Raw genomic sequence first — 14,166 nt, 5'->3', positions numbered from 1 at the left:
GAAACAAAACAGTGAATATAAAATCACTGCCCACATAAGGTGTGTAGCACACACATACACATTAGTGCAGACCATGGACAGATTGCATCCCCTTTCCGTGTCCCTAGGGTTTGTGCTTGGTGCTCTGGGACAGAGAGACTGTCTTCCGCTGGGATGCATTCAGCTGAGCCATTTTTCCTGCTTTCCCTTTCTTATAAACTCATTTAATGCTGTAGACTGGAGTATTTGGGGTCACACACCAACCTACAGCTCCAGGAGATAAATACATCCAGCCAGTTGTTGTCGAAGTTGCCCCCATTGAGTTCATTCTCATTGCTGTTGCCTTAATGAAACATTCCAGGGCCAATTAGAATCTCAACCATGATAACCACAATTAATATCATCCCTTCTCTCGTAATTCAATCTGCACCACCTTTGTAAACCATATAGCCTACCACTAAATCTAAGCTACACGCAGTAAAAAAAAAAAAAATGCCGTACAATTGGCTGTGAGATTCGCCAAACAGACACAAAAAAAATACCTTAACAAGCACCACTAATTAAAGTTGTCCGGAGCATATCCATCTGAAATGCAATAAACTGAAACCCTAACCAAAATAATAATAATAATAAAAAAAAACAGAGGCCTACTGTCAGTACAATCTGTAAATCTGTACTTTCTGTCTTTCATCCAAATGCAAACAGACCTCCTGATAGCGCTTGATGCCGCCAGCACGCGGCCACAGACCCCAAGAGACCATCACAGCTTATCACACCATATTCATCCACGACCGTAAATCACCACATCATATGTTCTGTTCTTCCATCCAGATCCAACAAATTTCCCTGGACATCTAAATCCTTGACAAGCTAAATGGGACACTGATTGGATTGGTCGGGCGTCTAGATAAATACTTCAGGCATCTTTGTAAAGCACGTCAACGTGGGCTCGGACTTGCACAGATGGGCTCTGGGAATGCTGACGCTAATGCTAAAGCTAAACTCCACCAAGAGACTCCACAGCCATATGATAAAACAAACAGATAATCCAAGGCAAACACCCTTTTGATGGAAAGACTTGCTTCCTGCTTTTTAAGAGCCATGAAATGGCTTTTTACTTTCAAGAGAATGAGTAAGAAATTACATTTCTGAGACAATTTTCAACATACATTATTTAAGCAAACTGTTAGTCATCAGTAATCCATTGTGATGGATGTGGTGTCAAAAGCGGGATTTTCCGCCGCATTACGTCAGCAGGATATCAAGGGGAATGTATACTGACAATGAATGTGCAGTGTGCCTTAAAAGCATACGTTTTTCAATATCAACTGAATTTGCCACATCTGCCAACAGGAAGTAGCCAAGGACAAAATAAACATCTGAGCGATGAACCAAACACAGAGGAGACCAATGATCATCAGAAATGCTTTAATTTGTATTTTGCAGCCATTTGTATTGGTATCCGAAACCATTATGGACAATTTCGAGAGCACTTATTCTGTCACATAACACAATAATGAGAGTACCGCCGATAAACACTCAACAGCAGTGTCCAAATTCTCTCACTCGTTTTCATTCACTCATTCAGTGGACTATATTAGTGGAGTAATGTAGGGAACAGTGAATGAGAGGGCGATTTCAGATGCAAACAATGTAATGTGTGCTAAAGCTAAACTTCTATAGTCTCTTAGCTTAAAGTAGTTTGCAAAACAAAATCCTCTAAGACGGCGTAAAGATGAAGAAATTCTTATTATAATTGAATTCTTCAAGATCAGGTATTTACCTAATATTCATGTATTTGTATTTTATACTTACAGGGGAATGATGATGTTAGCTTAGCAACAAACATTATTGGAATCAAGTCTATTGGAGTTGAGTCTATACACATAAGAAACGGTTAACGTTTGTTCATATGTACCATGGTAATGTATACATAGAAGTACATTGGAGTACCATAGAATATGCTTATCATTTAGTACCATGGTGTTACCTTGGTTCTGCAGCATACTTAAAAATCGGTGCATTTGGATTTAATGTATCTGGCTTTATACATAAATCTTATCCTCTGTATTCAATTAAACACCACCATAGTCATTTCTGCAGATGGAGGGATGGGTTAAAGGAATGAGGGAGGGCACAGGTTAGCTCTTTAATTAATCTCTGCTTCATCTTTTACTCTCTCCGCACCACTGGAGAAGTGACTTAAAAGGCCAAAGCTCACAGACGACTCCGACAGCGAAGCGTTATCTCTCACCAACTCATTCACACATACTGGATGGAGTTTTGTATCAACCCACTATTAATAAAATGTAGTCTTGTGTGTGTGGCTTGCAGAGACTTACTGCATATTTCAACACAGTATAATAAAGTCAGAATGTACATGATCTGCCAGGGTCCCTGTTCACACACAAGCCAACCTCATCTTACTCTCTCTGACACTATTTCTTAATTTTTTCCTGTTGCAAACCAATTGGGATGGAACAAAGAGGCAGAAAGGCAGAAAAACTTTCCGAATGAACTAATTCATTTAAATAAATAAGAATATATACGGTGACACTTTTAAGGTGTCCGTGCTACAGTGTAATTGTTCATTTAAGTACTGTGTAGTAATAATTAACTACAAGTACTTACTATAGGGTTAGGATTGGGGTTTGGTTTAGGGTTAGTTGCATGTAATTATGCATCATTTATAGTTATTACTACAGTATCTAATGTAATGTAACATGTGACGGGGACACTGTAAAATAAAGTGTTATGGAATAAACAATCACAATCATCTGCTAAACTGTCAATGTTAAATCCGCAGTAACTCACCGTGCTCTAGATACGATTGCGTTCCCTCTGACGGGTCCAGTCGCCGAGCTCTTCTGCCATGTTTGGAGTTGTTGTGCACAAACATGTTGTCTGAAACAGCCAGAACGTGTCCTTCTACGCTCACTGTTGTTGACACAACCACCTGTAAAGAAAGGGCACAGGGCTTAAATGCACTAAAAAAAATCTAAGTTGTAAATACTAGAGTAGGTTTTACAAGAAAATACAATTTCAGTCGTTCATTTCACATTTAATTAAATCTGTAACTTTCTGTTTCTTTGTAATTATTGGTGCTTGCCTATTGCTATTCATCATACTTATTATTCTTCTAGACAAAACTTTGGCGCACTACTCGTCCCGCATCATTTGTCATAGACCCATGAATGAGGTGTCAAATCAACCAGCTCATTGAGGAGAGGTTTACTTTATCTTTTCTAAGCGATCGGACTAATGATGTTCACACAGGAGACAAAAAAGTGCGTCAAAAAAATCTCACAGGCTTACATTGATGGAATGTTTGTAAATTTGAATCTCAGCTGCCACTTTCACACACAAACGCAGGGCCTAAAGGCCCGTTCACAACAAGAACGACAACTATAAAGAAAACTATAAAGAAAACTATAAAGATAACTATATTAGCATCCACACCAGCGGATGATATTAAAAGACATTAAATGCTTGAGCTTGTTACAGATGGATGGATTCTGATTGGCTGTCAATGTTTTTTTATCAGCTGGATAAAATTGTTCTGAAAGTGATTCCAACGATATCATTTCTCTGTGCCGTTATCATTATAGCTGCGGTGTAAACTCTGCTATTCTTTAATATTGAGAATGATTTTTAACAAATTTTTCGTTATTTTTATAGTTATCGTCCTTGGTGTGAACGGGCCTTTAGGAACCCATTCCCTCTCACTCATTTGACTTATCAAGCAGCCAATAAGTAATGACCTAAAATCTTTTTAGCAACACCCTAGCAACCAGTTACAGCACCCTAGCAACCATCCCCCATAGATGTCCATTGAAAAATAGATGAGAGGGATATAAATGAACCAGAACATCATAGAGACATGTGAGTTTGGCTCTTTTGATTTGGGCAGACATGCAGTCTATTAGTTAAACCCTGCTAAATGTCTAGCCACATCCTAGCAACCATTTAGAGTACCCTAGCAACCATGTTACATCACAAATAAGCAATATTTCAGCACCAGAACATTATTCAGACTTATGGTCGTATGTAATTTCTGCATACGTATGAAAGTATGTAAGTAATTTCTGCACCACTAGTGGCATCAACCAAAACTGAAGCGGCGTCTCGATTAAAGCACTCGTAGTCTCTAATCATTTCTATGCTGTACACTAATTAACACTGCATACAAACACACCTCTCTGCCTATCCCACAATGCTCTGCTCTCTCCGATTGATTGCTGATAGAGGTTGGCTCGGATTAATTCAATTAAAAAGCGGGCAGCCCTTGAGCGCCCTGAGACAATGGCAAGAAGGTAATAAGTGTTTGAGGTTGCTGTGATGATTGGCACAAACGGGCCCTCTTAAGCCACAGAGGACCCCCTGGTACCCCACATAGAGCCTCTTATTTCAATTGCTGTTGAGCTTTGAGTGGAAATTCTGCCTCTTCAGAAAAGAAAGAACTTGGAAGTCTCTGAGGGATGTGGCTAATCATACACTCTCGTTTTATTCTCTCTCTCTCTCTCTCTCTCTCTCTCTCTCTCTCCCTGTCTTTATCGCTCTCTCTCTCTCTCTCTCTCTCTCCCTGTCTTTATCTCTCTCTCTCTCTCTCTCTCTCTCTCTCTCTCTCTCTCTCTCTCTCTCTCTGTCTTTATCGCTCACTATCTCTCTATTTTAATACTCACAGAGCTTGATGTTTATAGGGATTTGATTCCCTTTTATATCTCGATTGTTGCTCCTAGAGAGCAATGAGACTGACATTTTCAACTGGTGATTTCTTTATTAATTCTCCTGCTTCTCAGATTTTTCTCCTGAGAAATGTACCTTAGTAATCACGTTTCTCCTCTGCAATTTCAGAAGAGAATTCAATATGAGCATATTTATTTCTCACTTCCAATACTTCATCTGACCAATCCACTTGAGCTACGCAAAACACATTACATTTACATCTCTATTCCCATACTGTATGTCAGTATGTGTCTCATTTGTTTCTATTTTGGAGTAAAAAAAAAAAAACTGTGCAGCACTACATCACATTGTGTGTGTGATGGGAAGTCTCTCTCCTGCATTCTTGCACGCTTGCTGTGACAAATATATGACTGCGTTCTGCTGCTAATTACACAATCACTGTGAGTTCGCTCATAGAGTGCTGATGATTCGTTTATAGACAGAACTATACAGACAGCTGCTGAGATAATATCTTACATCAACACTGAATACTGATCCAGGACAGGCTGATATTTTGGAAGTAGAATTTGGAAGCCACAAAACCAGCTCAATAATCACCACTTGAATAATGTGCAATTCAATTTCACTGTAAAACATTATTGTTGGTTTAACTTAAAAAAGTAAAGTAACCTGGTTGCCTTCAAATTGTAAGTTCATTGAAATACAAAATTTGAGTTAATACAATGAAGGAGAAAGGTTTAATCAACAGAAACTCAAAATATTATGTTATATTAGTTGACAAAAGAAAAGAAAAATTGTGCTAACAAACCATGAACATATTTTTTTACAGTGCCTTTGGTATGATTTACCATTTCACTGACATTGAAATTCTCTCATACTTAACTTCCACTCAAATTATTATAAGATAAATATACACTGTAAAAAATTATATGATCAATACGTTATGAAAACATATGTTTTTGCTTTAACTCATCACATTGCTTCAACTCATCAAAATAAGTAAAGCAATTTTCAACTTTTATTTATAAGTTATACAAGATTCAACTAATTTCAAGTCAGTTTAATGTATTAATGGAAGTTGAAATGACTTCAACATCCAAGTTGATTGTACTTAAAAATTTAAGGCAGCACATTTTTTTTTACAGTGTTGATACATTTTCAAATCCAGATAAAAAGCAATGAATCTCAAGAAGTCAGTCCTTGCATTTTGTATAATATTGATATTAGAATATATAAAAAAAAAAAAAAAAAAAAAAAAAAAAAAAAGAGCTTACATAACAATGTTATTCTTTTTACATTCTCACAAAGTGTATAAAAAGTGAATGAATGAGGCAACTATTAGCATTTATATTTTCGGAAAAACTGAAAAGTGAGTTTAAAAAAACATCATTAAATGCAACCACAACACCGCAGTTAAAAAATGTGACACATTTTAAGGAGGAAAAGACTATTCAGTGGGAAATAATGTAGAGTGGGGGTTTATTTAATCCAATAGGCTTTGATTAGGTTGTCTTTGATATTATTGGTCAATACATGTGTTTTCCCCACCCACATGGGCTTGGTTACATCACCAGGATAAGAAAATTAATTTCAGACTTTTCATTACATTTAATTTTTTTTTTTTTTTTTTGTGTGTGTACTGATGAGCTGTGCACAATAATACCAGAGATTCTGATTTAGAAAATTAAGGTCATTTTTGCAGATTCTTGTCATCTGATGGGGTTAGGAACAGTGTGAAATCCTAATTAACAGGCAGTAGCAAGAGTGTGTGTGAGAGTGCTTGTGAAAGCAGCAAGGAACATTCCAATGTATGACTGGAGCTCAAGGTCTTGTGTTTCTTGCAAAGCAGTGAGCAGTGATATTTACTCAATGTCTCACACTCAAACACACGCGCACTGCGTGAGTGACACTGTTGTGCAATTATGCAGAGTGTGTTTACAGGTTCGGAGCCAGATTTTTAACACAATCAAATGCTGAAGAGTTTAAAAATACATGCAGAAAAAGGAATACAAAATATAATTAAACATTAAAAAAAATGTAGGTGCAAATATTCAAAATTATTTACGCTGATCAAAAGACATGCAAAAACAACAGAACCAGACCAGATCGGCAAAAACAGGCCGTGAGGTTTGGAAATAGTGAGTTGGAAAGTGTGCAGAATTAACAGACTAATGAATGAAAAGGTTAAAAGATAAACGGTTTACCTGAAAGCGCCGCATGTCCCGTGGATTTCCTGCATTCTTCAGGCAGTTCTGATTGCATTTCAGGAAAAACTTGAGAAAAAACCTGCAAAAAGAGCAGGAATTATTGGTTAGCGGTGGACTGAAGGAATCCATTGAATGTTCTGAAAAACGAATACAGAATAGAAAAGCATTTAAACGCCATAAATGGGCCAGTTGACCAGTTCTCCAGTTTACCAAACCTCTGACAGTGAAATTAGGCAGATCCAATTCAATCTCCTGATGCCACAGGGGAACCTTTGTAAGTTCCACAAAGATCCTTTGACTCTAGTTCTTAAGAAAACATCTATGTACTGGTGCTTTAAAGATCCCATTGGATAATTTGATGAGTGCTTATATGTTGATGTATTTCTTTTTGAAACAGGAACTAGTCATGGGAAAGTCCTTGTCGCTTCCATAGTGAATAGTGTATTTTGTGAACTTTTAGATATAGATGATCATAAACTTCACAGATACTGGGTAAAATACCAAAAAACAACTATTTTGATGAATGATGTGATGTTCATTTTTATGTCTTATTTCAAAATACAATTCATATCTTTCATGATGAGTATGTTGTTAATTTCTGAATCTTTTTGGGCAAGTAGCTTGACATAATCTTTTATTATTATTTACCAGGATTTATTTTTTATTTTGTATAAAACTTTATAAAATGTCATGTGGTGCAAACAACATGCAGAACATGACACAGAAAATGATATCTGAGAGAGGATCCCTGAAGACCATCATGACTGTGTCTCTTGAAATACAGATAATTTGACCTTTTTAGGACAAGGCAACGTTAGTTTAGGTTATAAAATGTGGTGCGACTCCTTAAAAACATGGTATTTTTAAAAGAGTAATTTATTTTATATATATATTAATGAATATATTTAAGGTGTAAACAAAATATGTTCTTACTTCTTAATTCATGGTTACACCACATGAAGAACCACCAGATAACTTTTTTTCTGTGTGTGTGTGTGTGTGTGTGTGTGTGTGTGTGTGTATATGAGTTTTTACACATCCTAAAAGTTCAGTAGCACAAACACATGCACAGACACACACACAGCAACAGGCAGTGTGCAGAAATGTGGAGCGTCCATCTGTCGCGCTCCTGAAAACAGATCGCCGATTCAAAGACACGCACGCATCCAAACAGAAAAAAAAATATGTCTGTCTCTCTCATAATCATGGTAAGAAGAAAGCGGGCACATTCATCATGGGCACGATCACAAACCCTTCACTCACAGACTGGCTTTAGAGCTAAAACAGCACAATACCAGCTGCTCAGACTGGCACAGAAACAGTGTGTGTGTCTAACTGGATAATGCCATGGCACACACCCGTCTGTCAGGACCTTTTTGTCCTCGTGTATTTCTCTCTCTTGCCTCTTTGTTTGCAATTCTGTCTGTCTCCTTTGTCAATATGACACTGAATGTTATATAATGAATCAGCTATTCTTTCTATAACTTGTTCACTCTCTGTTTCAAACAGACCCAACGATTGCTCTGTTCCAAAAGCCTCATCGCAACACAAAGGCTGTTCCAAAAGGTTGGTAACTTAATTATGCTGCCTCATAAGATTCCTCATTTTAGCCAAATTTGAAGGCAGAATTGCATTTATCGTTCACAGGGAAGGCAATCCCAGAATGCACTGTGAAATATATACTCATAATTCATTCAGAGATGTTGGGATGTTTGGCTTTTTAATAACATGTTGTTTGGAAAGAAAATACACTTTTAATTGTTTATTTTATTGCACATTATTTGTATCCGCAGATTTAAATAACAATACATATTCCTTGAGTTTTTTGTCTGAAATTGTAATTATTTTTAACCTGGCTTAATACGAAGTTCAGATTTGTTATGGAAATGTGTTCAAATGAGTGCATATTCCAGACAATACCACATTTGAAAAGTTATATATAACATGTAAAAAAAAAAGTTAAAAAAAGCCTTTAATTATTTTAATAATAATTGTGTGTGTTGTGATTTTCTATGCTTATTAAGGTTGCACAGTTAGCATACAAACATTCTAATATTATACAGTTTAAATCAATGGAAATTGTCATGGGGAATGCACAATTTGTGAATTAATTAAAAGTGAAGTTAGTTCTGAGGAAACCTCGAGGATTTGTTTGCAGATGCCACTAAGTTTTCATATTTTGCTTTCTAATACAATGGCATTCTTTCATTAGTGTGTGTATATCCATTTTGATATGTGCCTTTAAAAGTGTCAGGTTAATATCAGGAGTCTGCTTAATACTTTTGACCTAACGTGGCACGACAAGACCAGATATAAAGCGAAGAGCACTGAGGTGTGTGTGGATCATCTCATGAACACACACTCGCAGTCACCCGACGGTTCTATAATTGAAAGGACCTTGCTGTCTTCTTCAGTTAAGAGCACTCCAATGAAGGCCAATTACTAGAGGGGTTGAGTGTGGAGCCGTACTTACTTACACGAGCTAACAGTGAGACACCTGTGACCTCTCTATAACACTGCAGATCACAATACATCACCACTGATGAATCCATGAGAAAAACAGGAGGACACACAGAATAAAACAAATGTCCTTAGAGCAGAATGGAGTAAAAAAAAAAAGAGTGGATGCGAATGAAGCAGTTTTTATTCAAGGTCTTTTTCGTACATTAGTAGGCCACACACATCCACACATTTTGTTGCCTGGATCTCTTAAATTAACCAATACATTGACTTATACATATTCTGAGATTGGTATGGTTATTTTTATTTTTCTTTCTTTCTTTTGAAATATCAAATAATTGGCAAGGCAAGGTTAGTTCAGTCAACTTCAACTTCAGTGTTATTTATGTGTTTTTCAGGAAAGGGAAAGTTATTGGTAGTTTATGTTATATGAATAATGTTCAGTTATGTTGAACACTCAGGAGTTTCTGTTATTGGATGTTGTGGTTACCATTGTGCTGAAGATTAGCGCTGTCACTTTGATGCAACGTAATGTGTTTAATAACCGCAAATCACAATTTCTTATTGCAAGATCTTATCCGATCAGCAAGGAGCAGGTGCGCGTGTGTTGAGTGTGAGCTTTATTGGAAATCGTATGTTGGGTCAATGTAACTCAATTAAGTTAAAACAGAATTCCTTTGTTTTGTGTTACATAAAACTGATTGAAGTAAGTTATAACAACGAAATTAGAATTTGTAGGTAGAATCAGGCAGAAATACCTCCTTATAGCAACAACTGCACGTTTTCACAGTGCGTGTGTCATGATCAGTAGATCAATAAAGTTATATTCAAACTAAATTCAAACTTCCCTTTTTAAATAGCGCAAAGTTAATAAAAACATAAAAAGTGTAAAAAAAAGCAAACTACAAGCCATGAATTCCTTTAGTCAAAATCAATATCAATCCAATCCATATTTTATTTGTCTTCTGTAGAAAACTATTATATTATATTATATTATATTATATTATATTACACTCTTCTCGATCATTTGAGAACTATTTAATCAACTGCAGCTGCCATGATAAATAAATCAATAAATATATAAACATGTTTTAAACTAAATTCAAACTTCGCTTTTTAAACATAGAGTAACGTTAGTAGTTTTGTGAATAACATACCAATAATTAGGAAAAATTCACAGAGAGGGAGAATATGCTGAAAATAATCACAATGGCATAATTTAAATATTCACAGCACTATATTTTTGCGCATTTAGCGCCTTCTTAAACTCGATTGAAAGTTAGTTGGCGGTGAAGATGCAGGTTTTTGCATTTCCTTAAATTCAGGAGGACTGATATCATGATGAAAGAGGAAGAGGGAGAGGTTTTGAGTGAGGTAATCTAATTTGGTTAGTAAATGGAAAGCAGCGGCCATAGTTGCCGTGCCATATTTCTGTATGGTGCGAGCCACACCAAGAGTAAATGAGCCCATGTGAACAGCACAGCAGCATAAATTATTCACGGGCTGAGATGGCAATTATGGCTCTGAGCACAACCAACATTAATATTTTATGAGGGCTAACGCACACTTCCAAGTGAATCAGAGAGAGAGAGAGAGAGAGAGAGAGAGAGAGAGAGATTGAGAAAGGGGGGTCTTCCCTATCCACTTTCTTTGTATTTTTTGGGTCTCTCTCTTTGCACTCGCTTGCTTGGTCTCTATCTCTCTCTCAGCCTCTCAAACTATTCTCTTCTGCATGATTTAAATGATAGCATTAGCTATTTCCCAAATCCCTACAAAGAGATTTTGAGTTGTGTTATTACACATTTATAACATAGTAATAAAGCAGTTATAAAATGCAGAATGAGTTTCTGAGCATTTACACACACCATTTGATTTTACAGTACTGGATTACGTACATAAAGGACATGCTAATTGAAATCAAACATGAAAAATATACTTAAACATGACAGATCAATAATTTAGTTGAATACTGCAGAATTGGCTCCTGATGTAGTGGTGAGAACTCAATGCTGACAGCAGCAGTCACATGATACCACTGTGGCAACAGTGTCAATACTACCATGCCAAGAGAAATATAGGCATATTCTTGTGTGTGTGTGTTTGTGTAATCCAAAAAAAAGAGAAAGAAAAAAAAAAGAGTGGTTATGTTTTATTTTAAATTTTTTTAGGGTTAATGTGAATTCAGAACAGCGTATCCATATGATCCCATACTTTATATTTGAGCCAAAACAAGTTATGCCACTTGTTTGTTACTAAATCTCATATTTCACACATCATAAAGTACTAGAGAAGTATCTCACTTTTAATGTTAAAGCTTAGTTCACCAAAAAATGAACATTTTCATCATTTTCTCGAAACCCATATGACATATAGCTCTTAAATCTCATCCTCGCTCACATACAATATAGTTTATCAAGATGTGTTGCACCAAATCTGGCGTCATTTACATCAAATATTATTGGTTCTCATTTGTCAATGATGTCGAACCTGGTGTAATACATTTTGACCAACCATATTTTAATGAATGCTTTTTGGGGTGCTTTTGTGACAGCCCCAGCCACTGTACGCTTTCGATGAGATTAAGCAGTGTAAACATTTCCCGTAATGTGTCCTCATGTATTTCACAGAAGAAATAAAGTCAAATGGGTTTAGAACTACATGAGGATGATTTCATTTTGGGATGAACTATTCCTTTAAATGCCAGTTCTCTGACTCAGAAAGGGTGCGACACAATTACCAGATGTGATGTCACTCAAACGATGATGTCATGCCAGGATTAAATCACTGCTATGGATCGACTCACTGCTAACTCGTGCTATTATGTTTTTAGATGAAATTTCTCTCTCTCAGTTTCAAACATGCATAAACACAACACCGATCCCATAAACTACACAGAAGGAGAAAGTCACGCGGGAGCATCATTTTACACAAGCAACTCTTAATATGCAGGACTGGTAATTGCTCACCCCAGTGTGGGAACAGAGAGCTGTCAATCAAACCGAGAGGTCCCTGGAGATATGGAAATCAAGTTGATGACTGGTTCACCTGGATCATATTCATGCTTATATTCTGTGTTGTAGGCACTGTTATTCTATAACAAGGCATCTTGTTGGAATGCAAAGTTCAACTATCTTTTCTAAGGAGCTAATATAACTGCTTGAACTAGAAACATAAAGTAGATTAAGAATTAATATGTTGATGGTTTGTAAGTTAATGCAAAACGTGGATATATTATTTTAATTACAGTACTTCATGAATTGCATAACTTTTGTTTAACCAAGAAAAATAAAGTTCAGAAATATACAAATATTAGATAAATACTATAAATCGTATTAATATAAATAGTAACAAATGACACTTGGCACGTTGGTACTCACTACCATCCACCTTATTTTGCAACGCAGAAGTAAGCTATTTTCTGTGAATGTGCAATACTTCTGATTCATTAGCAGCTATAGGTAAATAACTACAAGAATCACAAAGTTCAGTAAACTGTATACATTAAAATAATACCGTAAGAAACACCATTTTGCAATATCAAGCAGCATAACGAGCTGGTTTGTACAGCTAAAAATAATTAAAGCGGATTACACCGGAAGCCTCACACATTCCATTTACAAACGGAAACTATAGTATTGAGACTGGTAGTGTTCCTTAAAGTTCTGGTTTTGACATCCTTATTACAGGCAGGATTTTGCATTGACTGAAAAGGAAATTGACTCTTCAGTCAAAAGCACACACACTCCACACTTTCACCAGGCAAGAAAGATGACCTGACCTCTGGAAACCTCTTTGACAGAGTCCCCAACAAACCAACCCAATGATGGAAACAGAGAAAAGAGACAGCAAAAATAGTCTGAGAGAGAAAGGAAAAGAGTGAGACAGGTCTCCTTTAGTGTCTATTGTAAAAGGCTGAAGGCAAACAACTCAATAATTCATGAGAGCAAGATTGATTTTGGGGGCTTGCTCGGGGGTTCGTGGGGGGGCTGGTGTGGTGGTCTAGCTGGGAAATCATTAGCCCAGCTAACACACACGCGCGCACACACACACACACACACACTCAGAGAGGCAGGGCTGATTAACGGTTAGCAGGGCTGGGAGGGTCCCGTACCTTGGGGGCTGGCAGATTTACTACTTTTGTTTTCTTGCACACAAACACTGGCTTTATACCTCCTCTTCTTTGTCTGTTTGTCTTCTCTGGGGAGGTGAATTGAGTGGTGGTTAGACCAGGGCAAGAGACGAGGGAAAACAGAATGAAGCGAACAGAGAGTGAGAGAGTTTGTTCGGCTAATGGTTGTGTTGATTTTTGTTCTGTCTTCTTGTCTCATGTTCCAGTCTTTCATTTGGAATCTATTTAGCCTCTTATTTTGAAAGTCTCTGGTTTCCTTTCTTCTGCTTTCCTTTTCCCTTGTGATTCCATTAGCATTTTTGTACATACAGCCCTCTTGTCTACATTTCTGTCTTTAAGTCATGTTAAAATGACTTTCTTTCTGGTGTTGATACATTTCCTGTTGAAACAGGAAGTCGGGGAGGAAGATAGTGAAAGGAAATTTAAAGCCAAAATGTAGCCAACAGGCTTCATTTTAGGTCACGGCCATGAGTCATCATGGAATTAGTGGGAGGGATATTCTCATTCAAGCAAGCATTTGATTGGACCAGAAAATAGGACACGCCCACAAGTGCAACATGAGTCATCAATATAATTTAATTATAAAATGTTGTTTATTTTGTCTCATTTTTGTCTCAATAATAAAACTCAATTTTGATTTAATGGGTTCTTTAAACAATCATGACAAAAGCAAACGGATTAAAAGTTAAGCATTCATTTACTGTG

The 14,166-nt window shown here is 36.7% G+C and overlaps 1 protein-coding gene across 5 annotated transcripts in view; it reads right to left on the bottom strand.

Moving 5' to 3' along the window:
* The window catches only part of LOC309478268 (transcription factor COE1-A-like), a 130,076-nt gene that overhangs the window by 42,318 nt on the left and 73,592 nt on the right, over positions 1–14,166 (bottom strand). For all 5 annotated transcript variants that reach the window (XR_014198917.1, XR_014198918.1, XM_082141853.1 and 2 more), the window contains exons 7-8: positions 6,870–6,951; positions 2,794–2,935 (exon numbers count right to left, since the gene is read on the bottom strand). Coding sequence is in view for 3 of the 5 variants with exons in the window: in XM_082141853.1 (XP_081997979.1) it covers positions 2,794–2,935; positions 6,870–6,951 (224 nt within the window). In the remaining 2 variants the exon portion in view is untranslated. The remainder of the gene's footprint in view (positions 1–2,793; positions 2,936–6,869; positions 6,952–14,166) is intronic.

The sequence above is a fragment of the Leuciscus leuciscus genome (assembly GCF_965113295.1).
Source record: "Leuciscus leuciscus genome assembly, chromosome: 16".
In the NCBI taxonomy this organism is placed as follows: Eukaryota; Metazoa; Chordata; class Actinopteri; order Cypriniformes; family Leuciscidae; genus Leuciscus; species Leuciscus leuciscus.
The sequence above is the reverse complement of the archived record's forward strand: the minus strand, read 5'-3'. Positions and strand labels throughout refer to the sequence as shown.